Source organism: Bolinopsis microptera, chromosome 13 (genome assembly GCF_026151205.1).
Source record: "Bolinopsis microptera isolate Bmic1 chromosome 13, MBARI_Bmic_1.0, whole genome shotgun sequence".
Lineage (NCBI taxonomy): Eukaryota > Metazoa > Ctenophora > Tentaculata > Lobata > Bolinopsidae > Bolinopsis > Bolinopsis microptera.
In genome coordinates, this window is record NC_087084.1 from 8,244,884 (window position 1) to 8,268,481 (window position 23,598).

At 37.0% G+C, this 23,598-nt stretch overlaps 3 protein-coding genes across 9 annotated transcripts in view; 1 reads left to right on the top strand and 2 right to left on the bottom strand.

Annotated features, from left to right (window-relative positions):
- Positions 1 to 23,598, bottom strand: part of LOC134824966 (muskelin-like) — a 472,587-nt gene that overhangs the window by 145,116 nt on the left and 303,873 nt on the right. The window lies entirely within an intron of this gene.
- LOC134825503 (UDP-glucose 4-epimerase-like) overlaps positions 1 to 23,598 on the bottom strand; it is a 64,215-nt gene that overhangs the window by 7,028 nt on the left and 33,589 nt on the right. Inside the window, exons 2-8 of one of the 7 annotated variants that reach the window (XM_063837730.1) lie at positions 1,984 to 2,034; positions 1,776 to 1,860; positions 1,494 to 1,552; positions 1,135 to 1,274; positions 784 to 944; positions 275 to 525; positions 47 to 147 (exon numbers count right to left, since the gene is read on the bottom strand). The exons of 3 other annotated variants lie outside the window; for them this stretch is intronic. In XM_063837730.1, coding sequence (XP_063693800.1) covers positions 47 to 147; positions 275 to 525; positions 784 to 944; positions 1,135 to 1,274; positions 1,494 to 1,552; positions 1,776 to 1,860; positions 1,984 to 2,032 — 846 coding nt within the window. In that variant the 5' untranslated portion in view covers positions 2,033 to 2,034. Of the gene's footprint in view, positions 1 to 46; positions 148 to 274; positions 526 to 783; positions 945 to 1,134; positions 1,275 to 1,493; positions 1,553 to 1,775; positions 1,867 to 1,983; positions 2,035 to 8,689; positions 9,459 to 10,685; positions 10,782 to 12,734; positions 12,829 to 15,710; positions 15,796 to 18,620; positions 18,728 to 22,854; positions 22,934 to 23,109; positions 23,230 to 23,431; positions 23,570 to 23,598 lie in introns of those variants that run through there. 3 more of the 7 variants (XM_063837729.1, XM_063837723.1, XM_063837724.1) reach the window with 3 other exon arrangements.
- LOC134825501 (uncharacterized) lies at positions 2,426 to 5,242 on the top strand. The gene is made up of 4 exons (XM_063837720.1): positions 2,426 to 2,658; positions 2,834 to 2,944; positions 3,197 to 3,279; positions 5,031 to 5,242. Exons 1-4 carry the CDS (start codon positions 2,547 to 2,549, stop codon positions 5,157 to 5,159), a joined length of 435 nt encoding a protein of 144 aa, XP_063693790.1. The 5' UTR covers positions 2,426 to 2,546; the 3' UTR covers positions 5,160 to 5,242.

Below are 23,598 nucleotides of genomic sequence, written 5' to 3' on the forward strand. Positions count from 1 at the left end.
CAGACCTCTAAAAGTGAAAATACAGTTTCAGTTGTGAAACACTAACCCTAAGAGCGGACTGAGCGCTACTTTCGCTGCTAAATCCTTCCAGCTCCCCCATCAAGGCTTGTTGTACGAGTATAGCATCATCTGCATTCGGGAAGGATCCTGAGAGATGAACAATATCAACGAGTGCCTCGTTAAGAAAATTGAATCGCCAGAAATGGATGCAAACATAAGAAAAACAAGTTTACACTGCAATTATGCCTCTATCAGTGGAATCTGATAAACCTACCAATAAACTCAGCTTTAATCTCAGCCAGTTCCTCAGGACTAATAGTGGATATTTTAACTATCTCTTCCTCCTCACTCGTCTCTTTTTCCTTATTATCGTCCCCCTTGTACAAGTCCCGCACAACTGTTGCTACCTCTGGGGCGACGTCGTAACGCTTCTCCATTCTATTCAGCATGGTGATATGCTTGAACATTTCCATCTCAAACTTGTGGGGATATGATCTCAGTTCTCCTGTTACTTCAGCTAGAGATCTGTGGTGAGAGTTAATAAATATTACCATGTGACGCGTAGTTGGAGTAATAACTCCGAGTTGGAGTAATAACTACGAGTATGTCTCAATGAGGGAGATTAGGTGTTGGTGTCGGTTCAAAAATTAATCTTCAACAGTTAAACAGAAATATGCAAAACAATGCTAGGGGGCAATATTTTCAAGCAATCCTATTTTATGAAAACTTATTGCTGTATTCTGCAAAATTTGAAAAGTATTTAATAAAGAAGAATCAACTAACTTATCATAGTTCCACAAAGTGTTGAGTTTATGTCCGTCTCCCTCGAGGTGGATCTTTAGCGTGTCCAGCTCCATCTTCTTCTGACAACTCCCACAGTAAACACTAAATTCCTCTATCTTGAGGGTGCCCAGCCCAACTAGCAGGTGGGACAGGGCAAAATCCTGGAAAAATTAAAATACTCTGAGTTTAGAGAATGTGGCGTAATTACATTTACCTCGTGGGTAACTAGAATTAGATTGACCAAACGTATAGTACAGCAGACTACCGAACGTATCAAGCAAATACCGTTTAAATATTCAAATTCATTCAATCAGACATTGATGAATGTCCCAAAACATTTGCCAGACTAACCCAGAAAGGAACTTTAGGAGGCTCCGGCTCAACATGACTCTCAGAAGGAACATTAGTCACGTGTTCATCATCTGAACTGTCATTATCTGGGTTTATCAGTTTCGTGATCTCTTCCGCTTTCTTTTCTACCTCGTCTCGTTCTATGGAATAGTATTGGGAACTGTCCGGAAATCCAGTCCGGTCATGTTCGGTGACCGGATTGACTGGTCAGATCAAGTCCGTCGGGTTATAAAAAGGACGATACTGTAGGTTCCTAATTGGTTTTACACTACTAAAAATTTATTAAACGTATCTAGTGCTTTTTATTCCTGAATAGTAGACATTTTATCGAAATAACTTAATAAAGTTGAGATCATTACCTTTGTTCTGCTCGATTCTTTTCTGCTCCTCCTCTAAAGCTTGTACCTCTTTCTCTAATCTAAGAATGCAACTGGTGGTAATAAAAATGGTAAACCATCGGTGGCTACAGCTATAAATCGGTGGATACAGCCATTAAAACGGGAAAGACTCCATTGCTGTATAAATTGCATGGTCTGCTTCAAACGGATTAACTGCTGACGGAACAGATATTTGTACAGGTGAACTTGATGTATCAGACTTAAGAATAATCGTATGACACGTGTCGTACACGTGACACGTACCTGACTTTCTCTTCTTCCGGAGCAACACTGTCCGTTTCCATGTCCACAGCCTCTGTAGAGTCGACTTTCTCTATCTTTATTAATCCTGGGACTTTTTCAGTATGGATAAAACGGTAAAAACGATAGAGGACAAGGGGACTGTTTTATAATTATGAAGTCAGCTATTCAAGGTAATTAATTACAAAAGTTTATTTAACTGCTGTTGTACCTATTTCAGCTTCCGTTTTGGGAATCTCGGCGCTCTTTTCTGCGGACATGACTAGATGGAAGTATAATTATTATTTAAGTACCAAGAAATACCAAGAAATAACATATATATACATGTATGTGATAAGAAGTATTGCTTTAAATATGGCTGTGAGTAAGAGAGAATGGTAAGAAAGGTTTGAGTGGGATGGAGCCTCAATGTCAGGAGGCCTATTTTCAGTTTAACATGAAGTAAAATTTACAGACTGAGGGATACTTAGTATCATATTAAACATACTAACACAATCATACTAGTACGAGTGTTTCTATGGTTACCAGCAACGATGATCAATGCGTCATGTGCTTCCTTGTGAAGTAGGAGCACAAATTCAAATCAACACATCTGGGTGAAAATTAGAGGACCCGAGGTCCTTATAACGTAACAAACGAAGTGTTAAGACGGTGCTTATCTGGGGAGAAAGTTAGGGCACTTTCGAGAACCCGCCTTTTAAAAGGTCATTGAAATGTGTGAATCATTATTTCACCAGGAGCCTGTTTGCGTTGTGAGCTGTTATTCGTCTGAAGATGTTACTTGAGAGGCTGTTTGTTTTGTTACTTCTAGTGGTGGTGAGTCATCAGAATGGAGGAGGTTGTCTTCCGTTGAGTGTTGATCAGCTGACAAAGAAACTTGGAAACGGTATAGTAGTAGGACTAATAAAGATTTTGTTATCACAGCATCAACTAAAAACTTAATCGCCTCGTAATATTCATTATTTTTTGGCACACAGGATATTAGGATAAGCCGTTCTGTAATAGAGTTGGTAAAACACTGTTCAAATTTCACGACGAATTTCATTCTCCATCTCCTCCAGGATTTATTCCCCAGCACATGAGTATGGATCAGAACTTTGACGGAAATCACCCCCTGCAATACAACCAACATGGAATTTGTAGTTCGAAACTCGTCTTCGATCAGTTTCCCGGTGAGTTTTTATACCGATTTTCTTAAAAATAAAAACCAAAATTTGTCGAAAGGAAGAAGATCGCTCTGACTTAATCGTCACATTTTTAAGATTTTCCTAACACAAAAATCGCTATGACTGCAAAAATCAACATAGCAGAGTTTTAAACGAAAGACTAGTATTCACAGCCCGCCTTAAAATTTAAGGAAATCGCAATTTAGATTAAATTATGCTTTTTTGAATACTTTATATCTAAATGATACATTATTTCAGACAGCTATTTCCCAAGGTTCATACGACACGTCAAGTGTGATTCTGAGGAAGACAAATGTATGACTGGCAAATCTTGCCAAACGGTATGTAGTAGTCTAGACGGGTGGGGGGGGGGGGTTCGCTTAGTACAGACCGTGGTTCAGTTTAAAATAGGGAATTAAGATCCTAAATGAAAGACCTGCATGACACGGAGAGACGTGTATTTAAAATGAAATAACGTCATTTTAAGATATTGCAATACAACTAATTCAAATTTCTTACACGACAGCCATAGTCATACTGTATGTCATCAAAATATTTGGTCGCGCCCCCTTTTGCTGCCGCCAGTCGCCACCACGTCATGTTGGCAGAACGCCGCAGACTTTCTATAATTTACGAAGCGGACAACACTTCACAATAATATCATCATTTAATGGCCTTCAAATCAGTATGAAAAAATACAAAATTGGCCAAGGAATAAGAAAAATTTGGACCCCCAAGTGGTGTCAAAAACGCGAATTAAATAGATAATAATTATTTTAGAATTTAGACGTTTGAGTCTTGACACCACTTTAGCGTTAGACGGGTTCCTGCTAGTAATATCAATTACATAAAAATAACTCCTACAACTAATATTGTTTCTAAAACAATGGCTGAGTTTACCACTTTTTAATATTGTATGTACAGTCCAGGTAAACATCTAGAGATGAGTCCGAACTGAGATGAGCTTTGACGTAAAGTTTTCTGAATCGAGGATCCTTCTGAACGCATTGTAGTCCTTCTAATAAAACCTTGTCATTTATTGCATCGTAGTACCGGTCATATCCTCTTATGGTTACATAATAATCTCTTGATTCGTTGTACAATGTACACCATTAGCCTCGGTCTGAGTGTAAGATCTATGGTGGTTTGAATTTTGACAATCATATCCATTTCGGTAGCGACTAAGTTTCCAATATCTCGGCTCTTCCTCAATTTTCCTGTAACGTGATCAATGTGTTCTAAATCCTTCTCTTCACCACCCGGTAAATCGCCGGTAAGACCCCTGTCCGGGTAAACTTTGACAACGCGACAGTATTTTTTATGATTCCCCCAATCTCGTTTCTGACAAGCAACGCTGCAGTATCTCACCAATTGCAATGTACAAGCATCACATTTGAATAGCTCTGCCCCTGTTTTGCCACAAGATTCACACGCCTCACAAGAACTTTGTCCTTCCCCTGTTTCAGATCCCTTCCGTGACTCACTGGTATTTTTGCAGCACTGTTTGTGCCTCTTCCAGTCATTTTTCTGGCATTGAACATTACAATACCAAGCTGATTTACAGGCGCTACATTTCAGTAAATCTGGTCCTTTCTTACCACAGGAGCCACACACTTTACTAAACAAATCAGTCATCTACTCGCTGCAAATATTAAACTAATTATTATGAAGTAGTTATAGTATGTTATTTTGCGATAGTCTCCAGTTAGCTTTACTACTAGGTAGATGACTGTTACAAACTTACTCACAAAATGAAATAAAAACGTAATCTTAACAAGCAAAAATTAATCTTAACTTTTCTCTGAATCATTCCATGATTCCAGTTCACCACCAGACATTCCCGATTCGTATTCGAAATTTGACTTTCTCATTAAGAAATATTGCTATATAAATGTAAGACCAATAATCTGTGCGAGCAATAAGTTTTCGTGATTAGGTGTCGTTCACACTTCACATAATATTACGTAATCAGCCGTGAAAACGATTTGAATCGTTTCCTTTCCGTTGCCACCCCCACCCCAATAAAGAAAATCATCCCTAAACCCCTGACGACAGAGCACACATCTAGTAAGCCAAGCTACTCCCCCACCAGGTCGATGCATACATTAACATACTGGAGAAGAAAGCTACCATATTCTGCGACGATGATGGGTACGAACAGTGGACGACCGTCAGTTTGAAGATTGGTGCTGGGTGCGAGTGTGCCGTGGAAACGTTCTAGAATAACGGACATTTGAACATTTATACAATTTACAGTTATGCTATTTTGTTATATTAATGATGAGGACCATTGGTTCCAGTCTTAAAACTTTGTTAAAATTATGAAATTTTTATGGAATTTTCTTTTTTCACGAAAGCTTCACAAAAATTTAGTTTTTTTCTGCGAATTAGTTAAACAGTCTAACGGAATTTCGATAATCAGCTCTGTGCACACTCTGTTCCGTAAGGGTAAGTACAGACACGGACGTCGTAAAACTACTTCCTTTCTGACATATCATATAACAAGTCGATGAAACTGTTAAAGGATCGACATTATACAACCATACATTTATGATCAATCGGGAAAGAAGTTATAAGAAATTGAAAATAATTAGAATTACACTTTTGTTTAGGTATGGAGAAATCTTTGATACACGTTGTAACCCCTTTTCGGCCAGAGAAGGCTTGCAACGTGTAGCAAAGAAATCTGTGAGTGGCGACTGGCAAGATCAGAATACATTTCTACTCTTATCTACTGTATCTATCCGTCCAGCCATGCAGCTCCGGATCATGCAGGAACGAGCGCGCGCGCCGCGCGATCACGTGACCGATTGAAAGACGAAAAGTTGAACTTTCTACTGAATTGTGTCATCGCGGATAACAGAACTTGGAGCAAAACAGTAGTCTGCAGAGGATGTTTTCACTCGATTATGTATGTCCGACCGAGCAAGAAATTGTCTCACTTGACACTTATTAGGCAAACTTAATTAGATTGGCAATTTGGCACTGTCAGATTATGATGGGGGCAGGCCGTCACAACGTTGGGGCAAGAAATAGGGCAAGATTACAATTTCGATTGCAATTTTAGCGAATACATCGCCTCGTAGTCTGCTGCAAATTTAATTGCCATGTTACGGCTAGGTTATTGCAGATTGTTCATTGTGGACTGTGCTTTCTGTGGTGCATACTTCTGTAACCTTATCACGTGCCAGCAGTTTTCAATAATATTCGAACAATAATTTTATAACGAAAACGTATAAAGGATTGTAATAAGATGACAGTTTGAATAACTTACTTGTAATCTTCTATTGAAATTCTAGACATTGAATGCTAGGATGATCAAATGTTAGTTAATAACAGAAATCAGACTTATTCAAGTGTTTCACATCAATATCTTTGATTCGGATTATATCTCAAATTACCACGTTACACTAATCTTACAAAATTAACAAACATCTACTTAGGATGTTAAATAAGGAATATAATAATAATAATATATTTAATTAAGTAATCCTCCTTGCGTTCAAGAGTAGCGTGTCTCTTTACTCTTATATAGAAAACGTTTTGTTAGTTGTCATAGAGTGATTACACTCAAATATAATCTAGTTAAGTCGAGAAATTTTGAGGCAGTGATACTCATTATATTTATTCAAACGTTGACAAAGTTACAGTCATGCAGAGTACATAAACACGTGCTTTAATAAAATAATCTTTATCATATTTAATGTTTTTTAATTGTGATTTTAATAGGCGTGCTAGGAATTATGTAATTATTGGAATCATATCGAGCACTAAAGTAAAAAATAGCTACATTACAACGTACTGTATTACGTAGTAAGAGCCTAACATAGCAATTAGCATAACATAAGTAAGATTATCTAAGATGGACTTATTTTACCATTACAAAATGATATGTGATATATAATAAGTGTATAAAACATTGACCAAGGTTCTAATGGGGGGGGGGGGGGGGGGGGGGGCAATGACTACCAATGGAGACTTTTGGGGACTAATTGGGACTAAAAATCATGGGGACTAGAGGTCAACTCGTTGACGTAATTCACCATTTGTCCCCATAAGTCCCCAGAATTTTTGACAGTTATTTATGGTTTTCCAGGAAAACCCCGAGGTCCGATAAAGTCTATCCGGCCACTCACATTGCTAAATGGAACTAGAAAAGTCCTATCCCTCGTAGCCTTGAACAGAATCAATTACCACGTTGATATGTACACTGGACCTTGGCAGGCGGCATACAAGCAGGGTCGCAGTTGTGCTGACCTGGTATGGTCTCAGAGAATGTTGACATCAGTGGTTACCAGGCGCGAGTTTGAGTATAGTAAAATCAACATTGACATGACCGCTGCGTTTAATACTATCCGCAGACAGACCATCATCAACCTCCTCATTGATGCAGGATGCTCTAGAGACGACATTCGCCTAGTTCAGTACCTCCTCTCAAATACAAAGCTCAAGGTGACGGTCAACAGATCTGAGTCTGGTGAATTTGTGATTAATATTGGCGCTTACCAGGGAGACAGTCTGGCAGGTAAAGTGTTTACATTGACCCTTGCCGGTGCCCTGAATCACATCAGAGCCGTGATCAGTGTCACGATTCCTAGACCGAACCCCCCAGTCTCTGATAGAGGCCTCCCGTTAGAGTCCGCCTATGCTGACGATGCTGAACTTCTGAGTGAAGATGGTCAGAGCCTGGTGAAGATACTAGAGATTGCCAGTGATATACTAAAGGATTGGAGTCTCTTTGTTAACGAATCAAAGACGGTGTTTACAAGAGTGTATTTGGCAGATACAGATGCTTTAGATGCCCATGGCAATAAAATTAGAGGAGATGAAGAGTGGCGAGAGTCAGTGCTATTAGGATCAAAGCTCTGTTCAGAAAGAGATATTGTCAACAGACGCAACAAAGCCAATGTTGCCTTCTACACCTACAAGAAAGTCTGGTTGAACAGTTCTGTTCAGATCAGTGAGAGTAGAAAGCTGAAGCTGTACGAAGCTCTTGTCACTTCAGTGTTGTTGTATAACTGTAGCAGCTGGGCTGCTCCTGAAACCGTAATGGCATCTGTCGACGTTCTTCAAAGGAAGCATCTGAGACAGATAATCAACACCTATTGGCCTACGGTTATCAGTAACGAGAACTTATATAAGAGATGTAATGTCAGTCCCCTTACTGAAAGGATCAAGAAAGCACGATGGAAGATGCTTGGGCACGTTCTCAGAAGCGGTGATGACACTCCCGCCTTCTTATCATTCAGATTTGCATGTTTAGGATGTTTTGACTACAAAGGAAGGAGGGGCAGACCTCGTTCAAATTTATTTGATTTATTATTAAAAGACATTATGACAAAACAAATTATTGTGATTGTAAATAAAAGATTTAATTTAAGTAATTTCAACGATTTAGTGTACAAAGCTCATGATAGACGTCTTTGGAGAAGTTATGGGTGAGTCGAGACTACTCGGCCACTCGATTTTATGATTTAATTTCTATTATCTTGTGTTTGCTGTATATAGTTGATTAATAATTTATGGTTTTCAAGTTAGTTTAATAACGATACGATCGAGATGTTTTGTCCAAGATAAGAGTAGGATAAATCTAAATGGGGACTAATGGAGACTTTTGGGGACTAATGGGGACTAAAAAACATCTAAATGGGGACTAATGGAGACTTTTGGGGACTAATGGGGACTAAAAATCATGGGGACTCGGGGTGAAATCGTTGACGCAATTCCCCAAGTCCCCAAAAGTAGTCTAATATAAGCAAAACTATAGCATATCAAACAGACAATTATATAAAAGTTCACCATTCAATTTGATATCAACCGTCGAATAATCAAACAAAAACATTATCATATTAATTAACCCACAATCACAGAACAGTGATAATAACCATTTGATGAATACTAAAAATTGAGAAATCTTGGATGAATTTAACAAAACTTGGTTCGTTTATTCGAATATTTCTTCGTATCTGCTACAGTAACTGCACATAGCAACACACTATATAAGGTGTTTGGAAATTAATCTTAGAAAACCTCGTGACATATTCCAAAACCTCGCGACATATTCCAAAACCTCGTGATATTTTCAAAAACCTTCTGATATTATATTCTTATGACATTATTTACAGAAAATTAAATTTCTAGATACCAAATGTCATGAAATCGGAGCATGAGATAATTTACCAGTGTAAGGTTACAAAATGGTGAATATAAGCTGGGTTATTACAAAATCTGCCCTTTTACAAAGTTTTCTATGTAAATTGTGTCCTAAAATGTAATTCAGAAAAAAGTAGCCTAATAATAAAACGATACAGCAAATTAACAGCCATACCACACATAATAATACACATAACATAACATACACATTACACAATCCACAGTTCTTATCAAACTAAACTCATATCTTTATTTAAATTATCCCAAACTTTGCTTTTTTTCTTAATCCAGCATCTTCTGATAATCATTATTTCTTCTCCTACTCGACTTTCTTTTCTTTCCTTTCTTCTTCAGAGGAAGATGGAGCCTGCATAACAAGTATTATCTTCCAAATAACAGATCATGTAAACATTCAAGCCCCATATTATTGAACTAATTCTTCCGGACGTGTTCCTTCTAAAAATATCGAATATGGTACGTGTTATATCCTAGGACAGACCCCAATTGTCCTAAGAGAAGAGAATTTCTGACTGACTAGAATTTTTCTTACAAAGAAGGTCAATTCCAAGATATTATAGAATGTAATTAAGAAAATAAGTCAGGTGATGAACAGCACATGTTTTATCTGCTTGACCTGCATATAATGAGGAGACTTTGCACTTTGTGCACGACAACTTATAGTTGAATTGATTTATGACTTTAAAGCATAACTGCATAATATTCTACCGGACATGCATAATATTGTACATATTGCAGGTCGACTCGGACTAGATTGGACATTGGGGAACTTTGTATTACATTACCTACTAGGCAGTACCTAGGTATTTACTAAACGGGTACTTTTAAACGTGTGGTATTTTTGTATACATTTGTTTTATTAAAGTAATATACTATTAAAACTATGGCGGTCTTCGGATAATATTGACCTGGCTATCGATTGAGTATTCCAAATTAGAGGAGAAATACTGCACTGCAAATTTGTAACTCGATCACTTAACAATCATAATTATATCACATTTTCTTACAACCTGCTGATCACAAGGAACTAGATAATATCTAGATAATATCTCACTAATATCTAGATATATCTCACTAATATCTCACTAATATCTCACTAATATCTAGATAATATCTCACTAATATCTCACTGATATCTCACTAATATCTAGATAACATCTCACTGATATCTCACTAATATCTAGATAACATCTCACTGATATCTAGATAACATCTCACTGATATCTAGATAACATCTCACTGATATCTCACTAATATCTCACTAATATCTAGATAATATCTCACTAATATCTCACTGATATCTCACTAATATCTAGATAACATCTCACTAATATCTAGATAATATCTCACTAATATCTCACTGATATCTCACTAATATCTAGATAACATCTCACTGATATCTAGATAACATCTCACTGATATCTCACTAATATCTCACTAATATCTAGATAATATCTCACTAATATCTCACTGATATCTCACTAATATCTAGATAACATCTCACTGATATCTAGATAATATCTAGATAATATCTCACTAATATCTAGATAATATCTCTAATTCTAATAATTCTCACCTCTTCCTCAGACCGGAGATCTCCCTCAGGCTGCTCGTTTTTAGCAAACGTCATGACAACACGGACTATGAGACTAAACCAGAAGATGTGTAGGAACTGAGAGTCAGATTGTTAGGTAATATGATGGAACTAGTTAATCATATTCCTAGTTAATATATAGGGGGTAATGACATCACCATTTCGCATTTCTTGAGTAGGAAAGTGGAAGAACAATTTTCATCGTTCTAGTACATTGCAAAATGGTGATGTCATCCCCTCCAAATATGGTGAGGACAATTCGATACAAAAAAATGTGAACGACTTCCTAAATTTCACGTACACTCATTTTTGAAAATCCAAAATTCGCAGCCATAATATATTATTTAAACAGTGAATTTTTATTGTAAACACTGGTTTTACTGTCCAATATTTTGTGCACAAATTGAATGCTTTATTTTTAGCGTCAATAAAGTTTGAAAAATAGATTATGTCTTGAAACGCTGCTGCGAGTGCAAAAACTTAAGATGAAAAGCCGAATTTTGAAAAACTGCTTTGATGAGCAACTAATTAATTTCGTTTTCATTGAAGGAAGCTGATAAATTCTTAAAAATTACAACATGAACAATACATTATCATTTATTAGTATAAATTTGGTCGGCCAAACGTGGGCGAACAACAATTTCAATGTTTTATTTTTTACCAACTAAATATTTTTCAGCGTTTGTATTCTTGTAAAATTATAAAGGTACTGCAAATTACTGCACAAATTTAGAGAGGAGATTTTACATTATAATTTTAAAGAAATTGCAAAGTGATTAAACAATTTAAAAAAGTATTCAATTGCAGATAATATCAGTCATCAACTGGAATGACATTATAGGGATCTGCATCGTTAGGACGTCAGACTTCAGAGTGCAGTTCACCTTGTTCCTCACATTCCAATCAGATTGGATCAAAATTTCAGCCCAAATTATCAAAAATTTGTTTCCTTCCCATATTTTTTATCAAGGAATAAGTAAATTACTTTTAATCATTGCAATTATTGGCTGTTAAATTCTCAAATCAGCTAGAATTTCAAACATAATATATACTGTGCTTTCAGCAATACTCATAAGTATTTCCGTGGCTGTGGTTGCAATGCGCCTAGTCTACTGGAATGATTCTTCGGAATTTCGCTGGATTGCATAACTTTCGTCTTGGTAGATTCCAAACACAAGGAAATTTTCCTTTTGGTTGGTAATATACTCAATGATGGAAGTATAGTGTATTGGCTATGCCCCGCTTACTAGTTTAGCTCTTTCTAGTCCCCTGCTACACGGCATGTAAACAGGGATTAGCTAGTTAGAGGCGGTCCGTGTAGGCCTTACACTGTGCTTTCAGCAATACTCATATAAATAAAGCTATAATTTATCAAAAAAAATTTGCTGAAAATGAAATGTTCAAAATTCTTTAAGAATCAACCGACATTAAAACGTAACAGTCAGGGTTTTAAATAGTGACACATATTATAAAGCATAAATAATAACATAAAGCGCCACACTTAATTAACCTGCCAGGCATGGAACCTGAAGGGGAGGGGAGAGGAGAAGGGGGGGGGGGGAGAAGGGAGAACGCGGGGAGAAGGGGGTATGCTTTCAAACAAGGCACAACAAAAGTTAAAACTAATAAGGTGGAAAACCCCAGGAAGGGTCCGCGCCGGGATTATAACTTATTTCAGAGCACCAACATAACTTTCACAAGACAAGATTACAATAAAAGATTATGATTACAAATTTACAAATTTACAAATTTTTTGATATTTTAAGCAGAAAATCATTTTTGAGGGCGCCTCCCCCACAGATCCATGCATGACAAGTGCTTCTGTCTCCTTATAAGGAGTTCCTTATGCCCATATAAGGAGTTCATGATGCCCATTTAAGGAGTTCATGATGCCCTGCAACCAGCATTGCTTTACATCACATGGCAACTCATATATGTGTGGGGTATTCAAACCATTCATGGCCTTCATTCAAACCATAAAAGCCGCCAAATTACCTTTCTGTAGAAACAAACAGAAGTAGTACAACTCACATATAAGACAAAGAGGAACGAATTGGTGATTGTCAGACTGCAACTGCCGGTGTTTGTTATAGTGCGGGTCTCGTAAATTGCGCTGTATAGAATACTGAAAGACGAGGCATGATTGGTGTTGTTGAAGGCAGTTGGCCTTGGGTGGTTCTTTTCTCATGGAGATTGGCTTTTTTTGGGATGAGAGATAGGTAAGCTAGAAGAATTGTTTAGGCAGAGACATGCTTAGCAGTCAACGATTAATGAGTTTGGGAATCATCGGTAGAATTTTTCATCCCTTTTTGAAATTAATCCGATGAATAATCAACAAGAATTGCGCCCGTTGTTTCGTTTTGGCGGACGCTAGATTTCCATTTCACATTTACTATACATTTAAGTATAAGCTCCAATCAGCTCACTTCAATCTTCATGATAATAATATTGATAAATTATGCATCAAATACGGGAAACACTTGAAATTCAGTTCAATTGCCGTAGAACTTAACTTGTATCTGTAATTCAAGAAATTATCAGCAAAGGTAAACTATACTCGTGTACACATCAATACACTACGCGTGCCACGTACAAATTGGGCGTATTACCTAATAGTAATATTAAACATTACATGCATCATATACATAAAACACAGTCGCGCCGCGCATTCATAGATCACAGGCTATCTATACATCACATCTCCGCAAGCAATCCTCGCGCGCGCGCGACTTTTTCGTTGCTTGGTAACATACGGAACGACACCATATTCATACCCGCCTAACGCGATCTCCAAAATCCACGTTTTTCTGCAAAAACCTCCATTCGTAACCTTTCACTATTGCCTTTTTTCAAAAGGGTGAAAAGGAAAAAATAATTTCTGAATCGCATGAGCTTGATATTGCTGAAAGTGATTTAAAGCAATTTAGCTAGCTCGAAAAATCTGCAATTCTGCAACTTGATGCTGTTACTGTAATCAGGTTTTTTTGATAAGCAATGTAATACGATGATTCCCTAGAGATATAGTTAAAGCTTCTTGTTTAAGTAAGATTTACATTTATATAACGATCTGCATGCTGAAAAAGTGAAAACCTGATCAAAAGATGCTGAATCAACTAAAGAAGTATTAAAAGCTAGAAAGCAGTTTTAACAGAGATTATGATTATTTGACCCAGGCATCTGGAGAAGGTCATAACGGTTTTGATTGAGGAGAGGGCAGTAAAAACGACCACGTCTAAAATATTGATCATAGCCCCCTTTTTATTTGGTAAAATATGATCATAATTATTTCAAAACCACGTTGCACTTGGAGTTCGCGCTATTGCATAAGTCTTGAATCACAAAAATCTCTTAAGGTCTACACGATTGCATCTTTGAACTGAACACTTTTTATTCATTGCACTTATTTTTATTTCTTGGCCTTTTTTCATCGCATATGGTCGAACATGAGGCTGTGATATGGTAGGTTTTGGAGTGAGCTTCACGGGTCACAGTGGGGCTCGCGTAAAGGGCATGATGACATTTGTTTTTTTTGCCCTTTTATGCCTCTGGCCACATCTTGGTGGTGTCAATTTGGATTAAATCGTCAATTATGACTTATTTCAGTGAAATTGGACAACTTTCACTACTTTTTTGGGCAAAAAATCAATTTTTTCGAAAATTTGGCACTTTCTGTCACACAAAAAGCATCTTTTTTGACTAGCAGTTTTAAGATTTCATCGAATTTTAAGCGGTTTCTGTCCCATTTTTCTGCTTTTTCGTATGGAAATGGTCATCAATCATGCTGATGTGATTGTTTAAGGGTATTTCAGAAAGGAGAACCATAAAAACTATGCAATATGACAAAAACATAAGAAAAATCCTATGAAATCAGAGTTGCCCCTGGATTTTCCGAGCTCAAATTGCCAGATTTTGGCTATTTTTGGCTCATATGCACTATTTTTCCATCCAAATATTGCTTATTCCAATTGAACTTTGCTGGTATTAGCATAAAATATCGAAGTGTGCACCAAAAAGCTATGAAATAAATGAAAAAATCAGTTTTTAATCTATCAGTTTTCATTTTTTGCGCTATTTTGACGCGATTTTTCACCTCAGGCTCGTACCAAAAATGGGTCATAATTTTTTTTCCGAAGCGTTCCGAAGCCAAATCTTCTGGGTTCTGCTAGAAAAATTATGGGAAAACATAGAAAACATAATGAAACCCGGGCCATATGGGGCCATTTATAACTTTACCACCCATTTGTGGTCAGCAAATGAAATTTTAAGGCCTATTTTTGAAAAATATTCTAATTTTAGCTACCAAAAATCCAAAATTGACCGAAATCATGGTTTTTTCTTCTTAAACAGTACTAAGAATGCTTATATCCATGTTCAATCAATCAAAAGTTGAAAAACATTGAAAACAAAAGGAACCTCAGCCTGACTCAAAAATGGCAGTGAAATTGAGTTTCTGGGCATGTGCAGGCAGGTTATTTTCAGGCGCGCTTTTCAAATGGTTGTAAATTTTGACCCAACCGAGATATTGAGCTAATTTAAAAAGCATTGCATCCGGTTATTTATTCTCTATCAGAATTTACAACAATCTAAAACATTAGGAAAACTCGTTTTTAGGCTAAATGTCAACATGGAGCCCCACTGTGCGGCTGTCGACAATATTTTGTTTAAACGGTCAAAATTTAATAGCACAACCGACCTTTAGGCACCTTTTAGCTTTTACTAAGGATAATCACTACAATACAAATTTACAACATTGGCTGATGATAATGACACATTAAAAATTTCCAAGTTTCCTCCCAGAACCATTTTGGGTGCCTCCCCCACGGGTCCATGCATGACAAGCGCATAACACGTTACAAAACGGATTAATACTTCACATCACATGACGGTTTACATGTGACGCATGGACGTCAAATTAGTGACCGCCGCGCCAATCAAAGTAATTTTTTGAGGCGCACGGAAGACGTACCAGCAGGCTTCTGTCGATATACATACATACATATAACTTACATATAATACATGGAGGAAAATTATCAGGATAGTGAGAGTTGGGTCGAGGGCAGAGGGTGTCTCGAATACAACACTGTGTAGGATGCTGAAAGACGGGGATATGTTGGCGAATATGTTGAATTGTGTGAGAGCCACGATGGCTAAAATGGCCGAAATGACTGTGATTGTTTTATTGATTGCGAAACATCTTGCGATCGATAGCAATGGCTTGTATGTATTTATAGATCTGTTTACTGGTGGGAACGCCAAGTTGAACCACATTTGTTTTGACACGGGACCGTGATTCTTGTTTCTGATTGGCCAATGCTGGATAATGACTGTCACGTGTCAGCAAAACATGGCTCGCCTCCCCACCAGTATTATAGTTCTATAAGTTAGTAAGCAATTGTAAAGGATATCCTGATTCTTCGACCTGCACTGGAGAATGTTTCTGATAAAGATAGGGCTGTAAAAGCTACCACGGTTAAACGATCAGAGCCCGCTTATAACATTTGATCTTTTGATGGTACGATCGTGATAATTTCGAAGTTCGTGCAGTTCACATTCAGTTGACGGCAGATTTGCTACTTGGCTAATCAAATCCCGTTAAATGGTCGAGAGCAAGTTTGCGAAATTTTTGGTTCGTAGTATAACGGCTGTCGACAATTCTTGTTAGAACGGCAATTTTAAATTGAACAACCGACGTTTCCGCACTTTTTGACCTTTTACTAAGATTGATTACACCTGCAAGCTGGCCGAGCACCGTTTCCATTCTTACCAGCATTTAGCCCGTTTTATATTTTATGAAATTAAATGTGTTGAAACTAAAAGGTTTTTATAAATTCGGGTTAAGTATTGAGGATTACAATGAATATAACAATAAAATGCGACTCTCCCAGGGTCAGGACGAATAGAAGCCCCTCTTCCCTTTTCAGGACCTACAAAATAGGTGTTAGCAGCATTTTTTCACTAAGCGCTGAAATGTGTTGGTTAGTAATCAACTCATTATTGGGAAACAGTCTCAAATATGTTCGTAATTTAGAATGTAATAAAATGGCATGCGACTATAATTGACTTAATCATATTTAAATCCTGTAAAGTTCATATCATGCTGATTTTTAAATTGGGTTGTTAAATCAATAATTGCTGGTATGGTTTCTTAAAGCTGAATATCTTAATTAACTAAAATAATTTTGACCCAGATTAGCTTATATGTTTGTGAATACACTCCAAGAACAAAGAATTGTGGAATCTAAAGAATGTATTATAATGGTCATACATCCGAATCCCGACGGATGACCATTATAAGACACAAACACTAAGATCTACATTCTAATACCTAGCCTATAAGCCTATAAACACATTCACTGCGGTGTGTACTGTGTGTTGAATTACCATACTAGACTGCTTTATAATGCTCGTTAGTTACCTTAGTGAGTAACATAATGATTGCACGAGCGTGCAGAGCAGGACTTATTTCAAAATGATAGGACCTCCAGACTTTAGATAAGCTGATAAAGATAATATTGGCACTGTTCTGTCCACGAATAGGCCAGGATTAATTAAATCATTAATGACTTTTATGGAATGTTTAGTTCAAGAAATAAGGGAATCTATCTTATGAACTTTATGAATATTCTAGTCTCAAGTCAAGAAATAAGGGAACCTAGCAGTATAAGTACCCAGTAGTCTATTTAAGATCTTGCCGTTCCGAACGTTGATAATATGTAGATTGTACATTTTTATCAATCCTAAGGAGCTACAAATTCCAGTACATGGTGACGGTAGAAAGTTGGATAATAAGATTTGAGAAGTTGGATTTAAAGAAGTCGGATAACAGGAACCTCATGAGAATTATTCGATGGATGACAAGAAACATAAGTAGAGTTAGATGTCTTTAATCTTTACCAGTTTATATCAGAATGAAATGCAAGCCACCGAAGTGTAAAACAGACTCTCGAGCAACACAATCCGGTTAATAAAGTGTACAAACAACTAGAAATAATACACTTTTTATATTGTGAACTATGTAACACACTTATAGTCCACTAATTCTACACACGGACTTGCCACCAAGCTAGATTTGTAAGACGGAAAACGACGAACAATTGGTCACACCAAGGTAGCTCAGATAAAAACAACTGCTCATGAAAACCGGGCTAAAGTTGGACAGATGCAATAATAGCCATGTAGCTGTTAATTTATATAATAATGAAATGGAAGGCTGCCGAAAATGAATCACAAACGAAGTGCCAGATTTTAAGGGCTGAACAGTGATTTAATAACGCCAGCCTTAACTTACAAATAGCCTTAACTTACAAATAGGACAAAAAGACAAGTATTATTGAAAATGCCGCTTTTTCCGTAGCCTCTGTTGTAATGATAAGCTTCTATCGCCGCATTCCAAAGCAGTCTGTAATGATTGTGACAGCTCATTTGGTGACGTCATAAAGTTGAACGACATGCACGTGGGTTATGCATATTTATTATTGACATCAAACGTTCTTTGAATATCAATAAGGCGATGCAGCTGTAAAAAGACATGTAAGCGACCAGCATTTCTAGCAAAAGAGCCGTGACTACTTATTATTCATGTAAGAGTATAATTTTATGAATAATTGAAAATCTAACTCGGAATTTTGGCTCAAAGGTATAGCTGTTCTCGACACCAGTTGGTAGAATTAATGCTTTAATGGTGCTAGCGTGGGGCTTACTTCTCTCATAGTTGATAAAGTACCAAAAATATATTATAGTAAATTGTGTTAAAGGATATATCCACTTTAAAGGGTTTAAAGCATCAAAATATGAAATTAAAAACCATCTAAATCTTTCTATGTCAGTTGTATGTAAGTTTTATGCAACCATTATCTAAGGTATAATAGCGTATAATATAATGTAAATAGTTATTTATAATGATCGTTAACTGATCACCTGTAGGGATAGTAGATGATTCTAGATACGAAGAACGAGATCCCAAACGTGGCAAAAAGCACGTTGGCAGCCTCAATTCGTTTGGTGTACTTCGCCATCTTGCACGCCTGAAAAGTTGTACTAATTAGCTTATGATCACTCGCTCTAGATGTTGAATTAATCATCTGATTGGAGTGATCAGCTGATCGGTTTATCGGGTAATTAATCACACCGTGGTTAGACGCGGTGATCACAGTTTTCGGCAACCTAATCCACACAGTACACAGCCCACAGTCCACACGGGCTAATGTGTGGTTTAGTAATTCTAAACTGGACAATCTATTATGGAACAGGCCACAGGGGTATATAGCCATTTCCGTCTGTTTCGGTTCGTCGTCGAAATCATTTTATTGGACAAAATATAACTAATCAATGTTTATAATTGGAGTCGGTGAAGCATTGAAGTTATCTTTTACTATTTCACTAAGAACAAGTTCAGACTCCTCGAATACCGATTATTTGATTAACAAACAATAGTTTAACAAGGACCCAACATTTAGATACGAAATATTACAGAAGAGTTTTTATAAAAAGTACCGAGATACGCTCCGTCAGGTGGTTCTAGAAAGAACGGGTTATAACAGTGTTGTAACAGTGCTATGTGAATCAAATTAATTCGTTATTCAGCTGTGTTGGTGGAAAGAGTCGCTAAGCGTGAAAAACATACCTTAGTTTTCAATGTTTTGTTGCGATTTCATTTAAACGTTTGTAATCTTGGGCACAGCCTATTTTTCTCCATTCGTGAGTTGTTTCATGTTACAATTGTAATTATTGAAGATTTTGAGGATGCTTGTTTTGAAGAAATTAGTAAATGATTCTCATTATATTACGATCGTATTTGTATCATAATATTCAAGAGATCACCCTGGAACTTGATCTTATCTACACCAAGTTTTATCCTCAGTAATCCCAACATAATGTTACGCCTCTCCACTAAGAACTCCTCCTATTCGACCAACACTCTGGAAAATCAAATATCTGCTCTGTACGCCAGCCATCACATCTTATTCGGGATAATCGCCCTGATCACAACTCTAATAGGTGAGTGCTTGTGTGGGATCCTAATATAACATTAGTACATGATTATTGATTAGTGCACAATGATTAGTGCACACATGCTTAGTGCACAATGCACATTTCGTTCAGAGTGCAGAAGAAGGAATTTGGTGGATTTGAGAGTATGAGCAGCGAGGCAATTACTGGTCTTTAAATAATTTAAATAAAGATTATAGAACTGATCGGCTAAAGGTCTGATAATGTAAATTTAATATGTAAAGTACCAAGCACAAAGACTTGCGACGTCATATTATGGAATTGGACACTCTCTAAGATTCTTCTCCTTTAAACATAGAGTTATTAGTCCAGTTGTTGATGAGCAGTGCAGAATGTGCAGAATGTGCAGAATGCTCAATACGGTACTTTACATCTTTTGTCTAGTTCTTTGTCTAAATACATCGTATGTAAAATCAAAATAATGACTGCCATTGAGATGGAAGAAGTCCCAGTTTATTGGATAATGTCTCAAATTCTAGACCTTTCTGAATACCTATTTCACAAGATGACGATATGGATATTAGTAAAACTTGAGATGGGTGTTATCAGTATTACATTTCAAAACAGCTGTTTCGAAAATTAGATTACAGCGGAAGAATTAAATTATTATAGTGGAAAGATAATTTCAGTTCACAAAGAAAATTATATGTCACTGCTTGCAAAACATCCGTCAGGAATATATTTCTCTCGAAAAGTCTTGAATATTAATACTGCTTGTAACTTGACATGGGTAGAAAAAAGAGCAATTCTAACTGCACATCCACATTTTTTAGGAACTGTCAATATGAAACCTATCTGCACAAAATTACATGTTTTCTGCAATCTAAACTTTTCTCAAGGCAGTACCTTCACCCCATTCTCCTTCAGGAGTACCAGCAAACCTCCTCTCCTACCTCTACTTCCACTACAAACAAACATCACGTGACTCCACCATTACCACTATCTACAGGATGATTAACTTAGTGGACGGCCTTATCTGTTTCCTTGTCATCCCCATCATGTTGTCCAGTTTCTATGGTGGGGAGGCGGTCCTCTTTGCCCATTCCCCGGTGTGTTATGTGTGGGCGGTGCTTTGGGAGATATTGATTCGTATGTCGATATTCCTGATTGGTGTGATGAGTATAGCGCGCACTGTTGCGCTTGTAAACCCACTTCATGCTCCCCGGAAGATACACCTGGTGCTACCAGTTGCAGTGTATTTGGTGGTGTTGGTGGTCCAGGAATCCATCCCTTTAGTCCTTGAAGCTCAGAGTGAATACTATGAGATCTTTGCAACCTGTGGGCTTGACGTTAAGGAAGTCATTGGACACAGCGTCATACATGTGAAGATCTACTTTTTCTTTACCATTGATCTGGAGTTCATTACCCCTCTAGTTATTATCATTGTAAGTAGCATTGTTTCTGTGGTACAGCTGACGAAGAGAGTATCAAAGAACAACAAATACAAACATGATGAAGCCACCAAAACCATCCTGATTCTTGCCATGGTCTACATAGTTCTGAACATTCCTTACTGTGCTATGTACTTGTTGGAGAGTATATTTATATGGAGTGATGGTGAGATTATGCTGATGAACATGGACATGTCACCTTCTTTAAGAAACTTTGTCTTTAGCTTCATTCTTACTCACAGTATGGCTGTTAACTCAATGATAAATCCTCTGGTATACTTCTGTCGTCTCCCTCAGCTTAGGGACTTTGTGATGAAGAAAGACGGTCTAAGGAAGAGTATCTCCAAGTCTTTTAAATCAGGCAGCAAGATGGTAAGAGGGTAGGAATCATCGCCATTATGACATTATATTTCTGGTATCTATCATTGTATCTAACTAAAGAAATAGCAAATTCATAAGATCTTAAATAAATTCATTTATTTGCCTTTTCTGCTCGTATATTCTGCAAATTGTAGCATTTAATCATTTATACCTACCAAAAATCCTCAGAAGTCAACTCGAAGACAAAGAAAGAACGACATGATCCAGTTTAACACAATGCGGGTATGTGATATAATTACCCACTATTCGTATCATAATTATTCAACATATTTCTCACATTTTGATGATGGATCGGTATACTATCCATAAACTATAGTATGGTTTATCGAAAATTTAGCTTCAATAGGATAAGCTTTAAAATTTCAATAATTTTTAATAACTTTCCCAGCAATCAGAAGCTTCCCTGCTGGATATGATCAGACGGAAAAGCAGTGACATCAAACTGGGTTTTGTAGCTGCATTGGCTCTCAGGAACGACAGTCTACCAAGACCTGAGGCTGGGAGAGGTGCAGGGAAGGTTGGAGATGAGGGAAGAAGATTCAGTGTCATGGATACTCCGATATCAGAGGAGGAAGTGATGAGAGTGAGACGGGGGAGTGTGCTTGCTGTTAGGGCCTATGAGAAAATAGCTGTGTAGCATTGGAGCAGGGACATATTCATGAGGCGAGAAAACAGCAATTTTAAGGGAATCACTAATCAGGCATCTTCATTATAATACAGAGCCAGATCTACAAATTAATGTGGCACCAGACATTGTGTAATATGTGTATGTATAAGTAGATTAGCGGAGATTAGATATTTAGTGTAGAAGAAAGTAGTTGAGGGTTGCACAATAGGACAGAGACTAACGAGGAGCTAATGCTCTAAATAATTAGAATATAATAAATATGTGGATAATTACCATTATATTTATATTGAATCTATTGACTTTTGGAGTTCTATTACGATTATTTATCTCGCACGACAATAAGCATTTCATCAACAATACCTAATTTGCAGCTTATGTGCTGATAATGTGCTGATAATTTTCTGCACAGTGATGACTATAATTTGATCAGGGGTGCAAAGTTGTATCTTCCAACCAATAAAATACGAGTAATATGTACATGACGGCAAGTTACCAACGAGTTACCAACAAGTTAGCAACGTCCAATAAGTTACCAACGAGTTACCAACGAGTTACCAACAAGTTACCAACGAGTTACCAACAAGTTTCGAACAAGTTACCAACAAGTTACCAACAAGTCACCAACGAGTTACCAACAAGTTACCAACGAGTTACCAACAGGTTACAAACAAGTTACCAACAAGTTACCAACAAGTTACCAACAAGTTACAATCAAGTTACCAACAAGTTACCAACAAGTTACCTCTAATGAAATGTCAGAGAAATCGTGGATCAGCATGGTAAGAGCGCCAATGCGAGTCCTGCCTGTTACATACGACAAACTGAAATTATAGACAATTTGATCCACGACAAAAGTTGTAAAGAAGTTTAACTTTTGGTTCAATTTCGTCCAGCTTATAATATATCATTATATTTCATGATAATTTCGGTAATCGTTGCAGATCGATCTAGTTCAATTTATTTTTGAGAAATTTAAAAAATTAACGTTTCAACTTACCTTATGAGTAGCACAGTAGCTATATGGTGAAGAAACATTTGGTTGAAATCTTTTCTTTTCACTTCAGTAAACTGAATGACAAGACACGCTGTGTAGTATCCCATTTCAATCATATAATACCTGAAAATACACACAGTAAGTGTAAATACCTAGTATTATAATAATAATATCACAATTATAAATTAAATATGTAAAATACGTGTTGTACTGATTCATGACTGAACTTCTCGAATGAAATATTCACGGACTGTTACAGGTATTATAGGAGCAAAACGAAGATTATCACAAATTTTACAGTTTCTTACACTGCAAAAACACTCACCAATAAATATTATCCTTCATGGCCCATATTTTGTCTGGGTATCCGATCCAGCAGTATTTGGTGTCCCACAAGTAGTTTTCGTTCCACAAGGAGGAAAGTCCATATGTGAAGGTGCAACCGTAGAAAACAAATCTCCAGCTGAAAATAATTGAAATGTAACTAGTGTA